Here is a 27,628-nt window from a genome sequence, read left to right as displayed (position 1 = left end):
TCAATTACAACCGTGAATGAATGAGTCATTCAATATATATCAACACAAATCATGAAACTGAATAAATAAACACCACGACCTCAGCTCCCTCACTAATATTGACCGTAGTGCACATTGTTGACCAGACCAGCCAGCCACGTCTGCCCACAACACGTGTCTACCTAACCACCACAACCGCTGCGGTAACCACGACCGCTGAGGTAACCACGACCGCTGAGGTAACCACGACCACTGAGGTAACCATAACCTCTGAGGTAACCACGACCACTGAGGTAACCACGACCGCTAAGGTAACCACGACCGCTGACGTATCCACGACCGCTGAGGTAACCACGACCACTGAGGTAACCACGACCGCTGAGGTAACCATGACCGCTGAGGTAACCACGACCACTGAGGTAACCATAACCTCTGAGGTAACCACGACCACTGAGGTAACCACGACCGCTAAGGTAACCACGACCGCTGACGTATCCACGACCGCTGAGGTAACCACGACCACTGAGGTAACGATGGCCACTGCGGTAACCACGACCGCTGAGGTAACCACGACCACTGAGGTAACCATGACCGCTGGGGTAACCACGACCACTGAGGTAACCACGACCGCTGCGGTAACCACGACCGCTGACGTATCCACGACCGCTGAGGTAACCACGACCACTGAGGTAACCATGACCGCTGAGGTAACCACGACCACTGAGGTAACCACGACCGCTAACGTAACCACGACCGCTGAAGTAACCACGACCGCTGCGGTAGCCACGACCGCTGCGGTAACCACGACCACTGAGGTAACCATGACCGCTACGGTAACCATGACCGCTGAGGTAACCACGACCGCTGCGGTAACCATGACCGCTGAGGTAACCACGACCGCTGCGGTAACCATGACCGCTGCGGTAACCACGACCGCTGCGGTAACCACGACTACTGAGGTAACCATGACCGCTACGGTAACCATGACCGCTGAAGTAACCACGACCGCTGCGGTAACCATGACCGCTGAGGTAACCATGACCGCTGAGGTAACCATGACCACTACGGTAACCACGACCGCTGAGGTAACCATGACCACTACGGTAACCATGAACGCTGAGGTAACCACGACCGCTACGGTAACCACGACCGCTGAGGTAACCACGAGTAACCACCACCACTGCGGTAACCACGACCAGTGCGGTAACCACGACCGCTGAGGTAATCACGACCGCTGAGGTAACCACAACCGCTGAGGTAACCACAACCGCTGAGGTAGCCACGATCACTGCGGTAACCACGACCGCTGAGGTAATCATGACCGCTGCGGTAACCACGACCGCTGCGGTAACCACGACCGCTGAGGTAGCACGACCACTGCGGTAACCACGACCGCTGAGGTAACCATGACCGCTGCGGTAACCACGACCGCTGCGGTAACCACGACCGCTGCGGTAACCACGACCGCTGAGGTAACCACGACCGCTGCGGTAACCATGACCACTGAGGTAACCACGACCGCTGCGGTAACCATGACCGCTGAGGTAACCACGACCACTGCGGTAACCACGACCACTGCGGTAACCACGACCGCTGCGGTAACCATGACCGCTGAGGTAACCACGACCACTGCGGTAACCACGACCGCTGAGGTAACTATGACCGCTGAGGTAACCACGACCACTGCGGTAACGATGACCGCTGAGGTAACCACGACCGGTGAGGAAACCACGACTCGCTGAGGTAACCACGACCGCTGAGGTAACCATGACCGTTGAGGTAACCACGACCGGAGAGGAAACCACGACTCGCTGAGGTAACCATGACCAGTGAGGTAACCATGACCGTTGAGGTAACCACGACCGCTGAGGTAACGATGACCGCTGAGGTAACCACGACCACTGCGGTAACCACGACCACTGCGGTAACCATGACCGCTGAGGTAACCATGACCGCTGAGGTAACCACGACCGCTGAGGTAACGATGACCGCTGAGGTAACCATGACCGCTGAGGTAACCACGACCGTTGAGGTAACCACGACCGCTGAGGTAACCATGACCGTTGAGGTAACCACGACCGTTGAGGTAACCATGACCGTTGAGGTAACCACGACCGCTGAGGTAACCACGACCGCTGAGGTAATCACGACCGCTGGGGTAACCACAACCGGTGAGGTAACCACGACCGTTGAGGTAACCACGACCGCTGAGGTAACCACAACCGGTGAGGTAACCACGACCGCTGAGGTAACCACAACCGGTGAGGTAACCACGACCGTTGAGGTAACCACGACCGCTGAGGTAACCACAACCGGTGAGGTAACCACGACCGCTGAGGTAACCACAACCGGTGAGGTAATCACGACCGTTGAGGTAACCACAACCGGTGAGGTAACCACAACCGGTGAGGTAACCATGACCGCTGAGGTAACCACAACCGGTGAGGTAACCAGGACGCGAGGTGAGGGTAATGACCAACACACACCTACACAGGTCATCAAAACCACAAGATCTTCCTCCACAGGTCATCACCACCACCAACACAACACCCTACCATCACAACCACCACCAACACAACACCCTACCATCACCACCACCACCCTCACAACACCCTACCATCACCACCACCACCAACACAACACCCTACCATCACCACCACCACCAACACAACACCCTACCATCACAACCACCACCAACACAACACCCTACCATCACCACCACCACCAACACAACACCCTACCATCACCACCACCACCAACACAACACCCTACCATCACCACCACCACCAACACAACACCCTACCATCACAACCACCACCAACACAACACCCTACCATCACCACCACCACCAACACAACACCCTACCATCACCACCACCACCAACACAACACCCTACCATCACCACCACCACCAACACAACACCCTACCATCACAACCACCACCAACACAACACCCTACCATCACAACCACCACCAACACAACACCCTACCATCACAACCACCACCAACACAACACCCTACCATCACCACCACCACCAACACAACACCCTACCATCACAACCACCACCAACACAACACCCTACCATCACAACCACCACCAACACAACACCCTACCATCACAACCACCACCAACACAACACCCTACCATCACCACCACCACCAACACAACACCCTACCATCACCACCACCACCAACACAACACCCTACCATCACAACCACCACCAACACAACACCCTACCATCACAACCACCACCAACACAACACCCTACCATCACAACCACCACCAACACAACACCCTACCATCACCACCACCACCAACACAACACCCTACCATCACCACCACCACCAACACAACACCCTACCATCACCACCACCACCAACACAACACCCTACCATCACCACCACCATCAACACAACACCCTACCATCACCACCACCACCAACACAACACCCTACCATCACCACCACCACCAACACAACACCCTACCATCACAACCACCACCAACACAACACCCTACCATCACAACCACCACCAACACAACACCCTACCATCACCACCACCACCAACACAACACCCTACCATCACCACCACCACCAACACAACACCCTACCATCACAACCACCACCAACACAACACCCTACCATCACAACCACCACCAACACAACACCCTACCATCACCACCACCACCAACACAACACCCTACCATCACAACCACCACCAACACAACACCCTACCATCACAACCACCACCAACACAACACCCTACCATCACAACCACCACCAACACAACACCCTACCATCACCACCACCACCAACACAACACCCTACCATCACAACCACCACCAACACAACACCCTACCATCACAACCACCACCAACACAACACTCTACCATCACAACACACCACCTGGCGTCTACACTCCATCCTTGAGCAGCCCCCCCCCCCCCAAGTAGGTGTTACATACGACCCTAGAGGTGTGCACGTGAGCAGGGCACATCTTCAACCCCGTGCACTCGTGTGTTGAGGATATTACGTCACCTCTCTGAACCACATATCCGACGATGGTAATAACAGGAGAGTGTTTACCACCATGTAGCCCTTCCTGGATAACCTGCATGACAGTGTCTCCCTGCATGACGCCCCTTCATGCTGGCGCGCAGGAGGGACTGGTGGGAGGGACGAACCTTCTCCCACACTATCCTCCCTCCATCTAGACTGGGTACATGGGATAAGGTTACTTTCCTCCATCACACAACCTTGTCGTAGACCATGTGGTACTCCTTCCTCATTCCCCCAACCCTTCAATGTACTCCACATTAAGGCTTCCCTCCCTCCCATGTACTCCACACTATGGGATTCCTCTCTCCCACGTACTCCACACTAGGGGTCATCTTCCATATACTCCACACTAGGGGTTCCCTTCCTCCCACGTACGCCACATTAGGGGTCAACTCCCACGTACTCCACACTAAGGGTTCCCTCCCTCCCACGTACTACACAGTAGGGGTTCCCTGCGTCTCATGTACTCCACACTAGAGGTCCCCTGCCTCCCATGTACTCCACATTAGGGGTTCCCCCCCTCCCATGTACTCCACACTAGGGGTTCCCTACCTCCCACGTACTCCACACTAGGGGTTCCCTTCCTCCCATGTACTCCACACTAGGGGTTCCCTTCCTCCCATGTACTCCACACTAGGGGTTCCCTCCCTCCCATGTACTCCACACTAGGGGTTCCCTTCCTCCCATGTACTCCACACTAGGGGTTCCCTCCCTCCCATGTACTCCACACTAGGGGTTCCCTCCCTCCCATGTACTCCACACTAGGGGTTCCCCCCTCACATGTACTCCACACTAGGGGTTCCCTTCCTCCCATGTACTCCACACTAGGGGTTCCCTTCCTCCCATGTACTCCACACTAGGGGTTCCCTTCCTCCCATGTACTCCACACTAGGGGTTCCCTTCCTCCCATGTACTCCACACTAGGGGTTCCCTGACCCCCATATACTCCACAATACATGCAGCGTAGCACACCAGTGGTGGTGGTGGTGGTGGTGGTGGTGGTGTGTGTGTGTGTGCAGGGGTGCTACAACCCTGCACACACACACACACACACACACACACACATCTTTGAGGTATCTTTAAGATATTGTTGTGTGAAGCTAATATAATCATCTCCAGGTTAAATCCCCCACTGTACCTGCCTGGGGGGGAGGGGGGAGGGGGGAGGGGTTAAGCACATGAGGTAAGTGATACAATGAGGAAGGCAGAGACAACACCCCCCTCCCCCCCCCCCCACCACCACGACCTTTGGCCCCAGACGAACGCCAGACCCTCATGATGCACGTGGCTCATAACACGGACGGACGCTCCCCATCATCACGGACGCTCGCCATCCTACGCTCCCATCATCACGGACACTCGCCATCCTACGCTCCCATCATCACGGACACTCGCCATCCTACGCTCCCATCATCACGGACACTCGCCATCCTACGCTCCCATCATCACGGACGCTCGCCATCCTGCGCTCCCATCATCACGGACACTCGCCATCCTACGCTCCCATCATCACGGACACTCGCCATCCTACGCTCCCATCATCACGGACGCTCGCCATCCTACGCTCCCATCATCACGGACACTCGCCATCCTACGCTCCCATCATCACGGACACTCGCCATCCTACGCTCCCATCATCACGGACACTCGCCATCCTACGCTCCCATCATCACGGACACTCGCCATCCTGCGCTCCCATCATCACGGACGCTCGCCATCCTACGCTCCCATGATCACGGACGCTCGCCATCCTACGCTCCCCATCATCACGGACGCTCCCTGTCATCACGGACACTCGCCATCCTACGCTCCCATCATCACGGACGCTCGCCATCCTACGCTCCCCATCATCACGGACGCTCCCTGTCATCACGGACACTCGCCATCCTACGCTCCTATCATCACGGACACTCGCCATCCTACGCTCCCATCATCACGGACACTCGCCATCCTACGCTTCCATCATCACGGACACTCGCCATCCTACGCTCCCATCATCACGGACACTCGCCATCCTACGCTCCCATCATCACGGACGCTTGCCATCCTACGCTCCTATCATCACGGACACTCGCCATCCTACGCTCCCCATCATCACGGACGCTCGCCATCCTGCGCTCCCATCATCACGGACACTCGCCATCCTACGCTCCCCATCATCACGGACGCTCGCCATCCTACGCTCCCCATCATCACGGACGCTCCCTGTCATCACGGACACTCGCCATCCTACACTCCTATCATCACGGACACTCGCCATCCTACGCTCCCATCATCACGGACACTCGCCATCCTACGCTCCCATCATCACGGACGCTCGCCATCCTACACTCCCCGTCATCAAGGACGCTTGCCATCCTACACTCCCATCATCACGGACGCTTGCCATCCTACACTCCCATCATCACGGACGCTTGCCATCCTACGCTCCCATCATCACGGACGCTCGCCATCCTACACTCCCCGTCATCAAGGACGCTCGCCATCCTACGCTCCCTATCATCACGGACACTCGCCATCCTACGCTCCCATCATCACGGACGCTCGCCATCATCACGGACGCTCGCCATCCTACGCTCCCATCATCACGGACGCTCGCCATCATCACGGACGCTCGCCATCCTACGCTCCCATCATCACGGACGCTCGCCATCCTACGCTCCCATCATCACGGACACTCGCCATCCTACGCTCCCATCATCACGGACACTCGCCATCCTACGCTCCCATCACCACGGACGCTCTCGATCATCCTCCATTATTTCAAGTGCCACAATAATCATGAGACCGTCTCGTGTTCACGTCCACAGTACAAACCCCGACCCTCAGGCATGACAAAGTTACACATAAACACTGTGCTCGAGAGACGAGTTCAAATACCGTATGGCCAGCTAATCATAGAGGCCACGTTGGACTACGTAATAAGGGATGAGTGAGCCGCACGTGCAGTATCAACCACAACGAGCCAATATAGCTATAATCCACCAGGTCCCCTCCCCACCCCCACACGACCACCACCCACACAAAGACCCGCGAGACACATCGACAATAAGAAAATTCGTCGCCTCTCAGCGTCGTCGCCCTAGCAGGGAGGGAGGGTCCAGGGTGGCTGGCTCCCTCCCTGGCTGCCCCACACCCCAGGGGTCATGTTGGGGTGTTGCAGGGAGGGTCCAGGGTGGCTGGCTCCCTCCCTGGCTGCCCTAAACCCCAGGGGTCATGTTGGGGTGTTGCAGGGAGGGTCCAGGGTGGATGGCTCCCTCCCTGGCTGCCCCACACCCCAGGGGTCATGTTGGGGTGTTGCAGGGAGGGCCCAGGGTGGCTGGCTCCCTCCCTGGCTGCCCCACACCCCAGGGGTCATGTTGGGGTGTTCCAGGGAGGGTCCAGGGTGGCTGTCTGGCTCCCTGGCTGCCCCACACCCCAGGGGTCATGTTGGGGTGTTGCAGGGAGGGTCCAGGGTGGCTGGCTGGCTCCCTCCCTGGCTGCCCCACACCCCAAGGGTCATGTTGGGGTGTTGCAGGGAGGGCCCAGGGTGGCTGGCTCCCTCCCTGGCTGCCCCACACCCCAGGGGTCATGTTGGGGTGTTGCAGGGAGGGCCCAGGGTGGCTGGCTCCCTCCCTGGCTGCCCCACACACCAGGGGTCAAGTTGGGGTGTTGCAGGGAGGGCCCAGGGTGGCTGGCTCCCTCCCTGGCTGCCCCACATCCCAGGGGTCATGTTGGGGCGTTGTGGGGAGGGAGGGAGGGAGGGCCCAGGGTGACTGGCTCCCTCCCTAGCTGCCCCAAACCGCTGGGAGTTCATGTTGGGGTGTTGTGGGGAGGGGAGGGAGGGAGGGAGGGAGGGCCCAGGGTGGGCTGGCTCCCGCTCCAGATCCCATTCTCACTCTCATCTACGCTGCCCACTTACTCCCTAAGATCTCAGCTTACCCTCCCCTCTGCTCCCCACTTACCCTCCCCTCTGCTCCCCACTTACCCTCCCCTCTGCTCCCCACTTACCCTTCCCTCTGCTCCCCACTTACCCTTCCCTCTGCTCCCCACTTACCCTTCCCTCTGCTCTCCACTTACCCTTCCCTCTGCTCCCCACTTACCCTTCCCTCTGCTCCCCACTTACCCTTCCCTCTGCTCCCCACTTACCCTTCCCTCTGCTCCCCACTTACCCTTCCCTCTGCTCCCCACTTACCCTTCCCTCTGCTCCCCACTTACCCTTCCCTCTGCTCCCCACTTACCCTTCCCTCTGCTCTCCACTTACCCTCCCCTCTGCTCCCCACTTACCCTTCCCTACACTCCCCATTTACACTTCCCCAGGTTCCCCACTTACATTTCCCCAGATTCCCCACTTACCCTCACCTTTACACTTCCCTCCCCTCAGCTCCCTAATGACCCTCCTCATACTCCCTACTTACCCTTCCCTCGACTCCCCACTCCCTAAACTCCCCAGTTACCCTGCCCTAGGAGCCCCTCGCCTCTTCCCTCCACTGCCAATCAGCCACATCTCGAGGTTTTGTGCTCCAATCATCAGCTTTATCCATCAGGCGGGCCTGCACCTCTGTACGGGCCCCCCCACACCCTCCCCCACCTCTGTAGGGGCCCCACTGTCCCCCCCAACCCCCTCCCCCACCTCTGTAGGGGCCCACTGTTCCCCCCACCTCTGTAGGGGCCCCCCCACACCCTCCCCCACCTCTGTAGGGGCCCCCCCAACCCCCTCCCCCACCTCTGTAGGGGCCCACTGTTCCCCCCACCTCTGTACGGGCCCCCCCACACCCTCCCCCACCTCTGTAGGGGCCCCACTGTCCCCCCCAACCCCCTCCCCCACCTCTGTAGGGGCCCACTGTTCCCCCCACCTCTGTAGGGGGCCCCCCAACACACAGACATTTACATCACAGTCTAACAGCCACCATCCAAAACACACACACACACACACACACACACACACACACACACACACACACACACACACACACCATCATACTTCCCCACACATAAAAACATACATACATACGTACATACATACGTACATTAACAGGATTATGACACCATGATCATAATAAAGACCGACCCAACAGGTTTGTCTGTGTCATCCGTTGCTCCCCTGCAACACTAAGACATCTGAGATCACTCTCGCACACTGCAACACTAAGACATCTGAGATCACTCTCGCACACTGCAACACTAAGACATCTGAGATCACTCTCGCACACTGCAACACTAAGACATCTGAGATCACTCTCGCACTCTCCAACACTAAGACATCTGAGATCACTCTCGCACACTGCAACACTAAGACATCTGAGATCACTCTCGCACACTGCAACACTAAGACATCTGAGATCACTCTCGCACACTGCAACACTAAGACATCTGAGATCACTCTCGTACACTGCAACACTAAGACGTCTGAGATCACTCTCGCACACTGCAACACTAAGCCATCTGAGATCACTCTCGCACACTGCAACACTAAGACATCTGAGATCACTCTCGCACACTGCAACACTAAGCCATCTGAGATCACTCTCGCACACTGCAACACTAAGACATCTGAGATCACTCTCACACACTGCAACACTAAGACATCTGAGATCACTCTCGCACACTACAACACAACGACATCTGAGATCACTCTCGCACACTGCAACACTGAGACATCTGAGATCACTCTCGCACACTGCAACACTAAGACATCTGAGATCACTCTCGCACTCTGCAACACTAAGACATCTGAGATCACTCTCGCACACTGCAACACTAAGACATCTGAGATCACTCTCGCACTCTGCAACACTAAGCCATCTGAGATCACTCTCGCACACTGCAACACTAAGACATTTGAGATCACTCTCGCACACTGCAACACTAAGACATCTGAGATCACTCTCGCACACTGCAACACTAAGGCATCTGAGATCACTCTCGCACACTGCAACACTAAGCCATCTGAGATCACTCTCGCACACTGCAACACTAAGATATCTGAGATCACTCTCGCACACTGCAACACTAAGACATCTGAGATCACTCTCGTACACTACAACACAAAGACATCTGAGATCACTCTTGCACACTGCAACACTAAGCCATCTGAGATCACTCTCGCACACTGCAACACTAAGACATCTGAGATCACTCTCGCACACTGCAACACTAAGACATCTGAGATCACTCTCGAACACTGCAACACTAAGCCATCTGAGATCACTCTCGCACACTGCAACACTAAGCCATCTGAGATCACTCTCGCACACTGCACCACAAAGACATCTGAGATCACTCTTGCACACTGCAACACTAAGCCATCTGAGATCACTCTCGCACACTGCAACACTAAGACATCTGAGATCACTCGCACACTGCACCACAAAGACATCTGAGATCACTCTTGCACACTGCAACACTAAGCCATCTGAGATCACTCTCGCACACTGCAACACTAAGCCATCTGAGATCACTCTCGCACACTGCAACACTAAGCCATCTGAGATCACTCTTGCACACTGCAACATTAAGACATCTGAGATCACTCTCGCCCTCTCGAACACTAAGACATCAGAGATCACTCTCGAACACTGCAACACTAAGCCATCTGAGATCACTCTCGCACACTGCAACACTAAGCCATCTGAGATCACTCTCGCACACTGCAACACTAAGCCATCTGAGATCACTCTCGCACACTGCAACACTAAGACATCTGAGATCACTCTCGCACTCTCCAACACTAAGACATCAGAGATCACTCTCGCACACTGCAACACTAAGACATCTGAGATCACTCTCGCACTCTGCAACATTAAGACATCTGAGATCACTCTCGCCCTCTCCAACACTAAGACATCAGAGATCACTCTCGCACACTGCAACACTAAGACATCTGAGATCACTCTCGCACACTGCAACACTAAGACATCTGAGATCACTCTCGCACACTGCAACACTAAGACATCTGAGATCACTCTCGCACACTGCAACACTAAGACATCTGAGATCACTCTCGCACACTGCAACACTAAGACATCTGAGATCACTCTCGCACACTGCAACACCAAAATCTTGCCTGTTGCATCATCACAAGAAACAATTTCCAGAGTGATTCTTTAACATTCCATTCGTAATGTTTAACCAGGTAATATAATGTTAATATAACATTGCCAATTGTAAACAGTTTACCTCTGGTGCTAGAATTGTAACCCAACAGTATCTTATGTAAACAGTTTACCTCTGGTGCTAGATGTGTAACCCAACAGTATCTATGTAAACAGTTTACCTCTGGTGTTAGATGTGTAACCCAACATTATCTTATGTAAACAGTTTACCTCTGGTGTTAGATGTGTAACCCAACATTATCTTATGTAAACAGTTTACCTCTGGTGGTAGAACAGTAACCCAACATTATCTTATGTAAACAGTTTACACTCCTCGTGTACCATGCTATAGATCTTAATCAACAGCTGTGGTCCATTGATCCTCAACGCCCTCTATCTTAAGGCTTGTTTACACTACCCACACATACACATCAGTGGCCACGTACACATCTCTGGTCATCCACAAACCCTCTACAGCAACGTGGGAGGAGGAGGGCGCGACGCCCAGCTATAACGATGTTTTCTGGGCGGCCAACGTACACACGTATTGTGTTGACACTCTATTATCATTCTTATACATAGCCGTTATAATGTCTATTTCTATCATGACCCAAAACTCTCCGTTTTCTTTATCATCTTCGTGTGCAGTGTAGTGAGGCGGTTGACGTGGTGAAGGTCAGCCTCAACTGGTCAGCCTCCATCAAGGTGGAAGTCTTCACGGTGGTTCCAGTGTGACCAGAATGGTTGGCTGGCGGGATACCCTGCCCACAGTACCCTGCCCACAGTCCCCTGCCCACAGTACACTACCCACAGTCCCCTGCCCACAGTCCCCTACCCACAGTACTCTACCCACAGTACACTGTGGTTCCCACTGGTGTCCATGTGTAAAGGCAGGTCGCTTTCCTCTGCTCCTCCGTCTACACCATGTGTACAAGGCTCACATTGAATGCGATCGAATTCTGTGTAAAGACGTGAAAACAGTTCAACACTAGTGTCCATGGGGACACACTCACCCTGCTGCTGTCACGGAGCTATACACCACCATGGTCCATACACACACACACACACACACACACACACACACCGGGAACGTGCGTTCAATTTTACACTAGCAATCACTTCAAGCACACTGACACCCACAGTGAGCCACAGCGCTCTGTGTACTGCCTCAAACACGTACCATATCATGTCCGTCTTGACGGCCATAATGGACGGTGCCTCCTCCTTCCTGGCCCCACTCACACACGGCCCAGTTGCCAACACTATGTGAGAGGCACCAACAACTCCACAACCATTACACGAAACGCACAAATAAGAGAGAGAGAGAGAGAGAGAGAGAGAGAGAGAGAGAGAGAGAGAGAGAGAGAGAGAGAGAGAGAGAGAGAGAGAGAGAGAGAGAGAGAGAGAGAGAGAGAGAGTCTTGAAGGCGAAAAACCTAACATTTGACAGCATGAGGGGGGTGGGGGGTAGGGTCGTTGGCAATGCCATGACCAGGGTGAGGTGATCCAAATGTTTCGCCGCGTAAGGAAAGAAACAGACAACGTAACGGTCCGTCATTTTCAACACGGACGGCCACACAGCACAACACAGCACAATCACCATGAGTCTCGTTGACAGTAAACGGTAGAATAATAATAGTATTAATAATAATAATGATAATAATAATAATAATAATAATAATAATAATAATAATAATGATAATAATAATAATAATAATAATAATAATAATAATAATAATAATAATAGTAATAATAATAATAACAATAATAATATGATAATGATGATAATATAATACTACTACTACTGCTACTACTACCACTAATAATAATAATAATAATAATAATAATAATAATAATAATAATAATAAGTGATAATATTTAATAATAATATTTAATAATAATAATAATAATAATAATAATAATAATAATAATAATAATAATAATAATAATAATAATAATAATGATTTGATAATATCTAATAATTATATTTGATAATAATATTTAATAATAATAATAATAATAATAATAATAATAATAATAATATTGGACTTTTCTAAACGCTTCGACATTTACCAAAACCATTCTAATAAGAACTGGAGATGTTGAAGGAAATATAAAAGAAAACACATCATCCGTGTTTATGTATCTCACTTGACCTGCTCAGACGTACGACCCCTCAGCAAGACGGTACAACACTTCATGGGTCAGGTCAAACGCTAGGTCATCCTAGGTCAAGGGTCGTACCGTCGTGATCAGGTACAAATGTTTGACGCAGGTGGATATCTTCCTACAACAGGTGAATGAGGTCATTGCTGAAGGCATCAGACCAGGTCACCTGACCTGACCTGGTGCGTTACTGTGGTACCTGCGGCTCAACCTAACAGCCCGCTGATCCTGAGGGAAAGATGGGGTACAAGACCTCCAAAACCATCGTAAGGTTAGCTGCCAGACCCAGCTGTGGGGGTAGAAGACCTCCCAAACTATCGTAAGGTTAGGTAAGGTCCAAGACCCAGCTGTGGGTGTAGAAGACCTCCCAAACCATCGTAAGGTAAGGTAAGGTCTCAGACCCAGCTGTGGGGGTAGAAGACCTCCCAAACCATCGTAAGGTACACGTAAGGTAAGGTAAGGTCCAAGACCCAGCTGTGGGGGTAGAAGACCTCCCAAACCATCGTAAGGTAAGGTAAGGTCTCAGACCCAGCTGTGGGGGTAGAAGACCTCCCAAACCATCGTAAGGTACACGTAAGGTAAGGTAAGGTGCCAGACCCAGCTGTGGGGGTAGAAGACCTCCCAAACCATCGTAAGGTATACGTAAGGTAAGGTAAGGTCCCAGACCCAGCTGTGGGGGTAGAAGACCTCCCAAACCGTCGTAAGGTATACGTAAGGTAAGGTAAGGTGCCAGACCCAGCTGTGGGGGTAGAAGACCTCCCAAACCATCGTAAGGTATACGTAAGGTAAGGTAAAGTGCCAGACCCAGCTATGGGTAAGGTAAGGCGCCAGACCCAGCTGCGGGGGAAGAAGACCTGCCAAACCATCGTAAGGTATACGTAAGGTAAGGTAAGGTCCCAGACCCAGCTGTGGGGGTAGAAGACCTCCCAAACCATCGTAAGGTATACGTAAGGTAAGGTCCCAGACCCAGCTGTAGGGGTGGAAGACCTCCCAAACCATCGTAAGGTAAGGTAAGGTGCCAAACCCAGCTGTGGGGGTAGAAGACCTCTCAAACCATCGTAAGGTATACGTAAGGTAAGGTAAGGTGCCAGACCCAGCTGTGGGGGTAGACCTCCTAAACCATCGTAAGGTATACGTAAAGTAAGGTCCCAGACCCAGTTGTGGGGGTGAAGACCTCCCAAACCATCGTAAGGTATACGTAAGGTAAGGTAAGGTCCCAGACCCAGCTGCGGGGGTAGAAGACCTCCCAAACCATCGTAAGGTACACGTAAGGTAAGATAAGGTCCCAGACCCAGCTGTGGGGGTAGAAGACCTCCCAAACCATCGTAAGGTATACGTAAGGTAAGGTAAGGTCCCAGACCCAGCTGTGTGGGTAGAAGACCTCCCAAACCAACGTAAGGTATACCAAAGGTAAGGTAAGGTGCCAGACCCTGCTGTGGGGGTAGAAGACCTCCCAAACCATCGTAAGGTATGCGTAAGGAAAGGTAAGGTGCCAGACCCAGCTGTGGGGGCAGAAGACCTCCCAAACCATCGTAAGGTATACGTAAGGTAAGGTAAGGTGCCAGACCCAGCTGTGGGGGTAGAAGACCTCCCAAACCATAGTAAGGTATACGTAAGGTAAGGTAAGGTGCAGACCCAGCTGTAGGGGTAGAAGACCTCACAAACCATCGTAAGGTATACGTAAGGAAAGGTAAGGTGCCAGACCCAGCTGTGGGGGCAGAAGACCTCCCAAACCATCGTAAGGTATACGTAAGGTAAGGTAAGGTGCCAGACCCAGCTGTGGGGGTAGAAGACCTCCCAAACCATAGTAAGGTATACGTAAGGTAAGGTAAGGTGCAGACCCAGCTGTAGGGGTAGAAGACCTCACAAACCATCGTAAGGTATACGTAAGGAAAGGTAAGGTGCCAGACCCAGATGTGGGGGCAGAAGACCTCCCAAACCATCGTAAGGTATACGTAAGGTAAGGTAAGGTGCCAGACCCAGCTGTGGGGGTAGAAGACCTCCTAAACCATAGTAAGGTATACGGAAGGTAAGATAAGGTGCCAGACCCAGCTGTGGGGGTAGAAGACCTCCCAAACCATCGTTAGGTAAGGTAAGTTGCCAGGCCCAGATGTGGGGGTAGAAGACCTCCCAAACCATCGTAAGGTAAGGTAAGGTCCCAGACCCAGCTGTGGGGGTAGAAGACCTCCCAAACCATTGTAAAGAAAGGTAAGGTGCCAGGCCCAGATGTGGGGGTAGAAGACCTCCCAAACCATCGTAAGGTATACGTAAGGTAAGGTAAGGTGCCAGACCCAGCTGTGGGGGTAGACCTCCCAAACCATCGTAAGGTATACGTAAGGTAAGGTAAGGTGCCAGACCCAGCTGTGCGGGTAGAAGACATCCCAAACCATCGTAAGGTATACGTAAGGTAAGGTAAGGTGCCAGACCCAGCTAAGGGGGTAGAAGACCTCCCAAACCATCGTAAGGTATACTTAAGGTAAGGTAAGGTGCCAGACCCAGCTGTGGGGGTAGAAGACCTCCCAAACCATCGTAAGGTATACTTAAGGTAAGGTAAGGTGCCAGACCCAGCTGAGGGAGTAGAAGACCTCCCAAACCATCGTAAGGTATACGTAAGGTAAAGTAAGGTCCCAGACCCAGCTGTGGGGGTAGAAGACCTCCCAAACCATCGTAAGGTATACGTAAGGTAAGGTAAGGTGCCAGACCCAGCTGTGGGGGTAGAAGACCTCCCAAACCATCGTAAGGTATACGTGAGGTAAGGTAAGGTGGCAGACCCAGCTGTGGGGGTAGAAGACCTCTCAAACCAACGTAAGGTATACGTAAGGTAAGGTAAGGTGCCAGACCCAGCTGTGGGGGTAGAAGACCTCCCAAACCATCGTAAGGTATACGTGAGGTAAGGTAAGGTGCCAGACCCAGCTGTGGGGGGGTAGAAGACCTCCCAAACCATCGTAAGGTATACGTGAGGTAAGGTAAGGTGGCAGACCCAGCTGTGGGGGTAGAAGACCTCTCAAACCATCGTAAGGTATACGTAAGGTAAGGTAAGGTGCCAGACCCAGCTGTGGGGGTAGAAGACCTCCCAAACCATCGTAAGGTATACGTGAGGTAAGGTAAGGTGGCAGGCCCAGCTGTGGGGGTAGAAGACCTCCCAAACCATCGTAAGGTAAGGTAAGGTGCCAGACCCAGCTGTGGGGGTAGAAGACCTCCCAAACCATCGTAAGGTAAACTTTATGACATGAGACTCCGGCGGTGGAGACGTCACGAAAACAGTCACTAAGTTCCACTCACAAAGTGACAACTACAGCAGGCTCAGTCTGGCGTACCATCACCACACACCACACTACAGCACGCTCAGTCTGGCGTACCACCAACACACACCACACTACAGCAGGCTCAATCTGGCGTACCACCATCACACACCACACTACAGCAGGCTCAGTCTGGCGTATCACCACCACACACCACACTACAGCAGGCTCAGTCTGGCGTATCACCACCACACACCACATTACAGCTGGGTCAGTCTGGCGTACCACCACCACACTACACTACTGCAGGCTTAGTCTGGCGTACCATCACCACACACCACACTACAGCAGGCTCAGCTGGCGTACCACCACCACACACCACACTACAGCAGGCTCAGTCTGGCGTACCACCAACACACACCACACTACAGCATGCTCAGTCTGGCGTACCACCACCACACACCACACTACAGCAGGCTCAGTCTGGCGTATCACCACCACACACCACACTACAGCAGGCTCAGTCTGCCGTACCAGCAACACACATCACACTACAGCAGGCTCAGTCTGGACCACCACCACCACACTACAGCAGGGTCAGTCTGGCGTACCACCACCACACACCACACTAAAGCAGGCTCAGTCTGGCGTACCACCACCACACGCCACACTACAGCAGGCTCAGTCTGGCGTACCACCACCACACGCCACACTACAGCAGGCTCAGTGTGGCGTATCACCACCACACACCACACTACAGCAGGCCCAGTCTGGCGTATCACCACCACACACCACACTACAGCAGGCCCAGTCTGGCGTATCACCAACACACATCACACTACGGCAGGCTCAGTCTGGCGTACCACCACCACCACACACCACATTACAGCAGGCTCAGTCTGGCCTATCATCACCACACACCACACTACAGCAGGCTCAGTCTGGCGTATCACCAACACACACCACACTACAGCAGGCTCAGTCTGGCGTACCATCAACACACACCACACTACAGCAGGCTCAGTCTGGCGTACCATCACCACCACACACCACACTACAGCAGGCTCAGTCTGGCGTACCACCACCACCACACACCACACTACAGCAGGCTCAGCCTGACGTACTACCACCACACACCACACTACAGCAGGCTCAGTCTGGCGTACCACCACCACACCAACACTACAGCAGGCTCAGTCTGGCGTACCACCACACCACACACCACACTACAGCAGGGCTCAGTCTGGCGTACCACCACCACACACCACACTACAGCAGGCTCAGTCTGGCGTACCACCACCACACACCACACTACAGCAGCTCAGTCTGGCGTACACCAACACACAGACCACACTACAGCAGGCTCAGTCTGGCGTACCAACCACACACACCACACTACAGCAGGCTCAGTCTGGCGTACCACCACCACACACACAGCACTACAGCAGGCTCAGTCTGGCGTACCACCAACACCAAACACACTACTAAGCAGGCTCAGTCTGGCGTACCACCACCACACTACACTACAGCAGGTCAGTCTGGCGTACCACCTACCACACACCACACTACAGCAGACTCAGTCTGGCGTACCACCACCACACACCACACTACAGCAGCATCAGTCTTGGCGTACCACCACCACACACCACACTACAGCAGGCTCAGTCTGGCGTACACACCACCACACACCACACTACAGCAGGCTCAGTCTGGCGTACCACCACCACACTACACTACTGCAGGCTCAGTCTGGCGTACCACCACACATCACCACATACAGCAGCTCAGTCTGGCGACACCACCACACACCACACTACAGCAGGATCAGTCTGGCGTATCACCAACACACCACACTACAGCAGGCTCAGTCTAGCGTACCACCAACACATCACACTACAGCAGGCTCAGTCTGGCGTACCACCACCACCACACTACAGCAGGGTCAGTCTGGCGTACCACCACCACACACCACACTACAGCAGGCTCAGTCTGGCGTACCACCACCACACACCACACTACAGCAGGGTCAGTCTGGCGTATCACCAACACACACCACACTACAGCAGGCTCAGTCTGGCGTATCACCACCACACACCACACTACAGCAGGCTCAGTCTGGCGTATCACCAACACACACCACACTACAGCAGGCTCAGTCTGGCGTACCACCACCACCATACACCTACACTACAGCAGACTCAGTCTGGCCTATCATCACCACACACCACACTACAGCAGGATCAGTCTGGCGTATCACCAACACACACCACACTACAGCAGGCTCAGTCTGGCGTACCTCAACACACACCACACTACAGCAGGGTTCAGTCTGGCGTACATCACCACCACACACCAAACTACAGCAGGCTCAGTCTGGCGTACCCACCACCACACACACCACTACAGCAGGCTCAGCCTGACGTACTACCACCACACACCACACTACAGCAGGCTCAGTCTGGCGTACACCACACACACCTACACTACTGCAGGCTCAGTCTGGCGGTACCACCACCACAGCACCACACTACCAGCAGGCTCAGTCTGGCGGAGCACCACCTACACACCACACTACAGCAGGCTCAGTCTGGCGTAGCCTCCACCACACACCACACTACAGCAGGCTCAGTCTGGCGTACCACCACCACACACACACTACAGCAGGCTCAGTCTGGCGTACCACCACCACACACCACACTACAGCAGGCTCAGTCTGGCGTACCACCACCACACACCACACTACAGCAGGCTCAGTCTGGCGTACCACCACCACACACCACACTACAGCAGGCTCAGTCTGGCGTACCACCACCGCCACACACCACACTACAGCAGGCTCAGTCTGGCGTACCACCACACACACCACACTACAGCAGACTCAGTCTGGCGTACCTACCACCACACACCACACTACAGCAGGCTCAGTCTGGCGTACCACCACCACACACCACACTACAGCAGGCTCAGTCTGGCGGAGCACCACCACACACCACACTACAGCAGGCTTGGTCTGGCGTATCACCACCACACACCACACTGCAGCAGGCTCAGTCTGTCGTATCACCACCACACACCACACTACTGCAGGCTCAGTCTGGCGTACCACCACCACACACCACACTACATCAGGCTCAGTCTGGCCTATCATCACCACACACCACACTACAGCAGGATCAGTCTGGCGTATCACCAACACACACCACACTACAGCAGGCTCAGTCTGGCGTACCATCAACACACACCACACTACAGCAGGCTCAGTCCGGCGTACCACCAACACACACCACACTACAGCAGGCTCAGTCTGGCGTACCACCACCACCACACACCACACTACAGCAGGCTCAGTCTGGCGTACCACCACCACCACACACCACACTACAGCAGGCTCAGTCTGGCGTACCACCACCACCACACACCACACTACAGCAGGCTCAGTCTGACGTACTACCAACACACACCACACTACAGCAGGCTCAGTCTGGCGTACCACCACCACACACCACACTACAGCAGGCTCAGTCTGGCGTACCACCACCACCACACACCACACTACAGCAGGCTCAGTCTGGCGTACCACCACCACCACCACACACCACACTACCGCAGGCTCAGCCTGACGTACTACCACCACACACCACACTACAGCAGGCTCAGTCTGGCGTACCACTACCACACACCACACTACAGCAGGCTCAGTCTGGCGTACCACCACCACACACCACACTACAGCAGGCTCAGTCTAGCGTACCACCACCACACACCACACTACAGTAGGCTCAGTCTAGCGTACCACCACCACACACCACACTACAGCAGGCTCAGTCTGGCGTACCACCAACACACACCACACTACAGCAGGCTCAGTCTAGCGTACCACCACCACACACCACACTACAGCAGGCTCAGTCTGGCGTACCATCAACACACACCACACTACAGCAGGCTCAGTCTGGCGTACCACCAACACACACCACACTACAGCAGGCTCAGTCTGGCGTACCACCACTACACACCACACTACAGCAGGCTCAGTCTGGCGTACCACCAACACACACCACACTACAGCAGGCTCAGTCTAGCGTACCACCACCACACACCACACTATAGCAGGCTCAGTCTGGCCTATCATCACCACACACCACACTACAGCAGGCTCAGTCTGGCGTACGACCACCACACACCACACTACAGCAGGCTCAGTCTGGCGTACCACCACCACCACCACAGCGCAGCAGTGGCCGTGGCCCCCAGCACAGGTGGCGGCTTAGCCTCAACAGTCACCACAGCATAGCCTGTTTTGCATGCGCCAAGTGAGGTTGCATGCGCCAGCAGACGCTCCTGTGTTCATCCAACAAGGGGCGAGAAGACCAGGTTAATACCGTACACACGCTCAAACGCACTATGCACACACACTCAAACGCACTATGCACACACACTCAAACGCACTATGCACACACGCTCAAACGCACTATGCACACACACTCAAACGCACTATGTACACACACTCAAACGCACTCTGTACATACACTCAAACACACTCTGTACACATCATTCAAAACCCATCTCTTACTAACACACCTTGGGAAGGTGGGGTGGGTGGTAGGGGGTATGTATGACCACATCCCAACCCCATCTAACCTAACCTAACCTAACCTAACCTAACCTAACCTACTAACCTAACCCCACCTAACCCCATCTAACCTAACCTAACCTACTAACCTAACCCCACCTAACCTACTAACCTAACCTAACCTAACCCCATCTAAGCTAACCTAACCTAACCTAACCTAACCTACTAACCTAACCTAACCTAACCCCACCTAACCTAACCCCATCTAACCTAACCTACTAACCTAACCTAACCTAACCCCACCTAACCTAACCTAACCCCACCTAACCTAAACTAACCTAACCTAACCTAACCCCACCTAACCTAACCTAACCTAACCTAACCCCACCTAACCTAACCTAACCTAACCTAACCTAACCCCACCTAACTTAACCTAACCTACTAACCTAACCTAACCCCACCTAACGTAACGTAACGTAACGTAACCTAACCTAACCTACTGACCTAACCTAACCCCACCTAACGTAACTTAACCTAACCTAACCTAACCTAACCTATCCTACCCTCACCTAACCTATCCTAACCTTTTATGAAATCAAAACACATTTTTCCCGCCACCATAGAGACGTGGATAGAGGAAGGCTTCGGTGTTTACGTACAGCAGCACGCACACCTCAGCCAAGGTCAGTGTCTCAGTGGTGTCACTTACCTGGTCAGGGGCCACACACCAGGGCTCACTGTCCTCTACCCAAGTAGCCACACACAAGGTGAACCAGCCCGATTGCCTTGCTGGACGTCCCCTGTGCGCAAGCTGCGCCTTGAATACCAGAAACCTCGGCTATCTCGCCCCAACTGACGCCCAAGACCCTAGGACGCTTGTGTATAACCCAGGAACCCGAGGGCGCGTCGCCAGCCCTTCCCTCACAGCTGCCCAACGTCCATCTTATACATCTAAACCCACCAATCCTTCCACCTACATAACATCCTGTCTATCCACCTACATAACCTCCTGTCTATCCACCTACATAACCTCCTGTCTATCCACCTATCAACACGTCCCTCTCCTACTTCCCTCTGTCCATTGTCTGATGCACACATGATACTGTAGCCTCATGGACTCCTCCGGCGACACGGCGTTCCTCGACCGTAGACATGGCGCAAAATCTGTATGGCTGACACACACATCAACACTTGGACGATGTGCTGAATCGTACCGTCGTAGATGCTTGGCCGTTCCTGAAACGGCTCCAGGTTCCTGTCCACCAACACAGCAGGGAGGAGCACCCGTCAGGTTCCTGTCCACCAACACAGCAGGGAGGAGCACCCGTGTACCCGTCCTACAGGGAGGAGCACCCGCGCTACACACTCCCCCAGCGGGTCACCTGCTGTAGGAAAGCGACTGTATTCAGTTATAGACTTAACCTGAGGAATTCCCAGACCTCTGCCTTGATCCCCGCACATAACCAGTGCTACTCTCACGCACGGCAGGAAGGACGTTATGTAGACAACAATGAGTTCAACCAGAGATGTGGCGCGTGTGTGACAACGCACGCCAGAGTCCAGCCAGGGAAGCAGGTAAGAGGTGTGAGGAAGATCCCTCATTGTCACCAAGTGTGGAGCTTTGATCGCCTGTCATTGCCACACCTGTGTTCAGCTCTGGCATGTACCATCCTCTTACTTTCCCTCCTTCTATAACCTGCAGACGATTACAACTCTCACAACACACCTCTCCCACACGTCCTGAACTCCCACATCTCGTCGTCCCGTCATTCAACTAACAACAAATATTATGCCAAGTTTGAGTAGCATGATGTGGTCCACACACGTGAGATGAGCGACTTCGATGCCAATCATTTATCTTCTGCTAACTGAGACGGCAAGGCCAACCAAATACCTGAATTAAGACTATATACTGTGTGTGTGTGTGTGTGTGTGTGTGTGTGTGTGTGTGTGTGTGTGTGTGTATCTTTCTTTCATACTATTCGCCATTTCCCGCATTAGCGAGGTAGCGTTAAGAACAGAGGACTGGACCTTTGAGGGAATATCCTCACCTGGCCCCCTTCTCTGTTCCTTCTTTTGGAAAATTAAAAAAAAAAAAAAAAAACGAGAGGGGAAGATTTCCAGCCCCCCGCTCCCTCCCCTTTTAGTCGCCTCCTACGACACGCAGGGAATACGTGGGAAGTATTCTTTCTCCCCTATCCCCAGGGATAAAAAATAATAATAATAATAATAATAATAATAATAATAATAATAATAATAATAATAATAATAAGCCCGACAGGTGGATGAGGGAGGGAGGGAGTAGTGTAGGTAGCAGCATCATGATGTGGCTGGCCGTCTGGCTCAACGTGACGTCACCACTGGGGTGCCACAAGGCGCACGCTTGATACCTCTGCTAGTTACCAGGACCAACATGGCCACCCTGGAGGCAGCGGTTACAGGTGAGGTAATCATAACTTCCCTCAACACGTTATAACTTCCCCACAACACGTTATAACTTCCCACGACACGTTATAACTTCCCACGACACGTTATAACTTCCCACGACACGTTATAACTTCCCACGACACGTTATAACTTCCCACGACACGTTATAACTTCCCACGACACGTTATAACTTCCCACGTTATAACTTCCCACGACACGATGTTAAGAAATAAGATCTCAAGAAAAACAGAAGACAGTTCAGAGAGAGAGAGAGAGAGAGAGAGAGAGAGAGAGATGCAGTGGGTTTAACGTACACAACCAGGTACTGTACGCCATCATTAATATCACAAGGAACTTAAATACGCATACGCTGCGTATAACAGCAAACACGATGTAAGGAAGCCATATTATAACATATACAGCGAAGGTCACAGTAACTCCTGTTCACAACGTGTCCCGTCACACCGAACACAACACGTGGTTCACAACTGGTCACCAGATCTATCAAAGCCACATCAAACTAGAACAAATACACAGAAGCGTAACCAAACTAATTTTCGCCGTTGCGATCAAAAGTTGAAGACCTGATGACAGCCGTCCCCCTGGCTGGCTGATGAGCCGCTGGAGTGGCTGAGGGTAAGTGAGGTGGCTGCCTCCTCCTCCTCCTCCGCTACATTCTCCACCCTCCCCGCACACCATACACTCACTCACTCCCCTCCACAACAAGAGGAAGAGGAAGAAATTGTCGTCAGGGACCATCATATTTCCTGCTCTCTGCCTCCACAACCACAACTGGTGCCCATTTTCAGTTCACAAAGTAATATCTTGTCCTCACCATCACAACTCCACAACAAACATATATTGTTTACAATTATCATCTACACTAAATGTAGCACGTCAGAGGACCAGATAACGAGGTTATCTTTAGCGTCGGTCCAAAAATAGGAACAGGTTAGCAAAGCAGGAGGCAACCCATCCACCCACCTCTCCCTCCGGCTCAACTCCCAGTAGGAAAAGGTTGGTTCAATAAGGACGGTTTGTACTTGCTAATGTTCACGATTCCAGTCTCTATGACGGCGACAGACTGGGCAACATCAATGAAATATATATACATAAAAATGCAGGTGAACAGATTCCACAATTTCTGAATCCCACGATGAACAGATCTGACACATAACATGAACAGATCTGACACATGAACAGATCTGACACATGAACAGATCTGACACATAAGATGAACAGTTCTGACACATAAGATGAACAGTCTGACAAGATCTGACACATGAACAGATCTGACACATAAGATGAACAGTTCTGACACATAACATGAACAGTTCTGACACATAACATGAACAGATCTGACACATAACATGAACAGATCTGACACATAACATGAACAGATCTGACACATAACCTGAAGGAAGAAAATGGTAGCAGGGATAACTACCGGAACTTCAGGACGACCATGACATGACCTTGGTGTTCACAAGTTGACCAAACGTCCAATTCCATCCTAACCTACCACGACCCACTAGGTATACCACATACAACAAATACACAACACAAAAATCATACCATTTTCTCCAACTTTAACAATTCTTGATGCCAGAACAAATGACTCAAACCTGGTTATGTACGCCCGTGCCTGGCTGGTGCCCTCTGACCTAACCCTTGTGAGTAAGGTCAAAGGTCAGTTAGTCCTCAAGGGTCGTCACTTCGTGGCACAGCAGGTCAGGTCACAGACGACAAGAAACACAGCAACAGTCATCAGACGCCCTGAGGGATGCATACCCGAGATGCGTACCCTGAGAGATGCATACCCTGCCGGATGCATACGCTGAAATGCGCATCCTGAGGGATGCATACCTCGAGAGATGCATACCCCGAGGGATGCATACCCTGACGGCTGCATGGGAGAGAACATGAGGAAGATGCAACACAAGTACTCACAATGCGTGCCAGACCAGCTAGGCTGTGGTGGCGACGTGGTGGACCTGCGGGCCGCGGCTTCCAACAGTTTGATCGACCAACGACTCACATCCAGTAGAGCAGCCTTGAGCCCACCCCGCCTGGTGTGTGAGGAGTGGAGGACCAGGAGAGTACGTGGCCCGCCAACATGGTCCTGTGTCTGACACACACACACACACACAAGATAAGACTACAACCCTGGCGATTTCCACGAACACCCAAACATTTTTGTCAGTCCAGAACGTTCACCTCGGCAGCGCCTTGGTGGACGACCCAGGAGGCTATGGTCGTGTGACCTGGGATACACAACTTCAGGGGGTCACCTCCAAGGTCAAGCTCGTCGGAACTTGGCGGTCAAGGGTCAGGCCGTCACTAGCAAGGAGGTGAAGGCTGGGCAGAGCGGAGATGTATGGCCGCTGCAGAGGTCATTAACCCTGGCTCTCTGTCGTCGCTGGACACATCATCACACGACATGATCATCCAACCTGCAGCTGAGAGAGAGAGAGAGAGAGAGAGAGAGAGAGAGAGAGAGAGAGAGAGAGAGAGAGAGAGAGAGAGAGAGAGAGAGAGAGAGAGAGAGAGAGATCGTACCTCCTCGATCGGTAGCGTCAGCGTTACGTCCCGGTGTTGTTGCGAGGTTGTGTGCTGGCAAGTGACGTACATATGTGTGGAATAACAACGAGTCACACGACCTACATATCGTTATGTGGCCTTCACATCGGGCGAGGCTGGGGGCAAGGATGAGAACGTGACGGCCACTGTAATGCTGGCTCACTACTCCGCCATACCTGACCCCCCTTCCGATACCCTGGCGGTAATACCCACCTGCCTGGTCAGTGGTTGTTGACCACTTACAACCAGTGGGTGGTTAAGTTTCTCCAGTGGTTGATACCCAGGTGCGCTGGAGCACGGTCACAGCTGAGCCCCGGAGTGTGTAGGATATGTACTGTGTTCTGTGTCTCCATCTATCATTAATTTCTATGTCACATTTAACATCTACCTTTCTATGGCTGTTCTGCCATCAGGGGATGACATCCAGGAAGTAGACTGGACCCTCTGCTTCACAGTGCCCGTCTTCCAGGATCAACCTTCCACAAAACCTGATCCGACGTCGTGCCTGACGCTCATGTGTGTTGTCACACGCGCCCGCCGCACACCCAACCTTCTCTTACAGCGAACAACCTCCACACAACTTGTACACAGAAGCAACACAAGCATCACTCAGGCAGGAGGAGGAGTCATGCCAGTATTTCCCATGTGAGCGAGAGTTGCCGGAGCTGAAGGACAAGTTCCACTGTGGTTTAATGTGGCTGAGCAGTGTGTGTGTTGTGGTAGCACACAGCTCCCGGACGCATGTTCTGCCACCACTCTATGTTGACCTTACCTTCACAAGGGGTGGGTCCAGCCCCAGGGAGGGGGGGGGGGGAAACCTCATCTTACAAATGGCCACCCTAACTGCTTCCTGTCCAGCTGTCTGACCTGACCCCTGGCGTCTGCAGGACGTACACTTCACACGACTACGACGCAACCCTACCTGTGGGGAGGTGGGGAGGTCGACCAAGGTGTTGGGGAGGTGGGTGGGTCGACCATGGTGTTGGGAAGGTGGGTTGGTCGACCATGGTGTTGGGGAGGTGGGTTGGTCGATCAAGGTGTTGTGAGCTGCGGCCCACCACAAGCCTGCTGACCTGGTTCACCTTGTAAACACAACCCACCCGCACGCTTCCTTACATTTCTTACGTAAACACATTTTTGTGTGAAACAATATGACCAACACGGACGAAGGGGGTAGAGAAATGCCCCTACGTCTGGTAACCTGGCTTTCATTATATCGTAATATAACCATTACTTCCTATATTTCCTGTCACTTGCTACAGTAAATGTTATACTGAGTTTATAGTTAGATGGCAACAACTTTCAAGTGTTGTTAACATATCAATCAGGAACATTTGTCTCACACTCCCGCTCGCTCGCGTCAACCCGACCCACACAAGACGAACCAAACATTTCGAAATTCATCGTTCCCATCCGGGAATATCGTGCGACCGTGCGATCGTGCGTCCGTCCGTCTGTACGGTCGGTATGGGCGCGATGACAGGGGCTTGGCCAGGTGGCGGGACACGTGTCGCTCTACCAATGTTCGGGCG

General features: G+C 52.9%; 1 protein-coding gene across 3 annotated transcripts in view; it reads right to left on the bottom strand.

The window, feature by feature from the left end:
• The window catches only part of LOC139760418 (uncharacterized), an 857,321-nt gene that overhangs the window by 767,254 nt on the left and 62,439 nt on the right, over positions 1-27,628 (bottom strand). The window contains exon 1 of one of the 3 annotated variants that reach the window (XM_071683595.1): positions 26,485-26,534. The exons of the other annotated variants lie outside the window; for them this stretch is intronic. Within the exon in view, the coding sequence (XP_071539696.1) occupies positions 26,485-26,519 (35 nt within the window). The 5' untranslated portion in view covers positions 26,520-26,534. Of the gene's footprint in view, positions 1-26,484; positions 26,535-27,628 lie in introns of those variants that run through there. 3 annotated transcript variants of the gene reach the window in all.

The sequence above is a fragment of the Panulirus ornatus genome, chromosome 36 (assembly GCF_036320965.1).
Source record: "Panulirus ornatus isolate Po-2019 chromosome 36, ASM3632096v1, whole genome shotgun sequence".
Taxonomy (NCBI): Eukaryota; Metazoa; Arthropoda; class Malacostraca; order Decapoda; family Palinuridae; genus Panulirus; species Panulirus ornatus.
The sequence above is the reverse complement of the archived record's forward strand: the minus strand, read 5'-3'. Positions and strand labels throughout refer to the sequence as shown.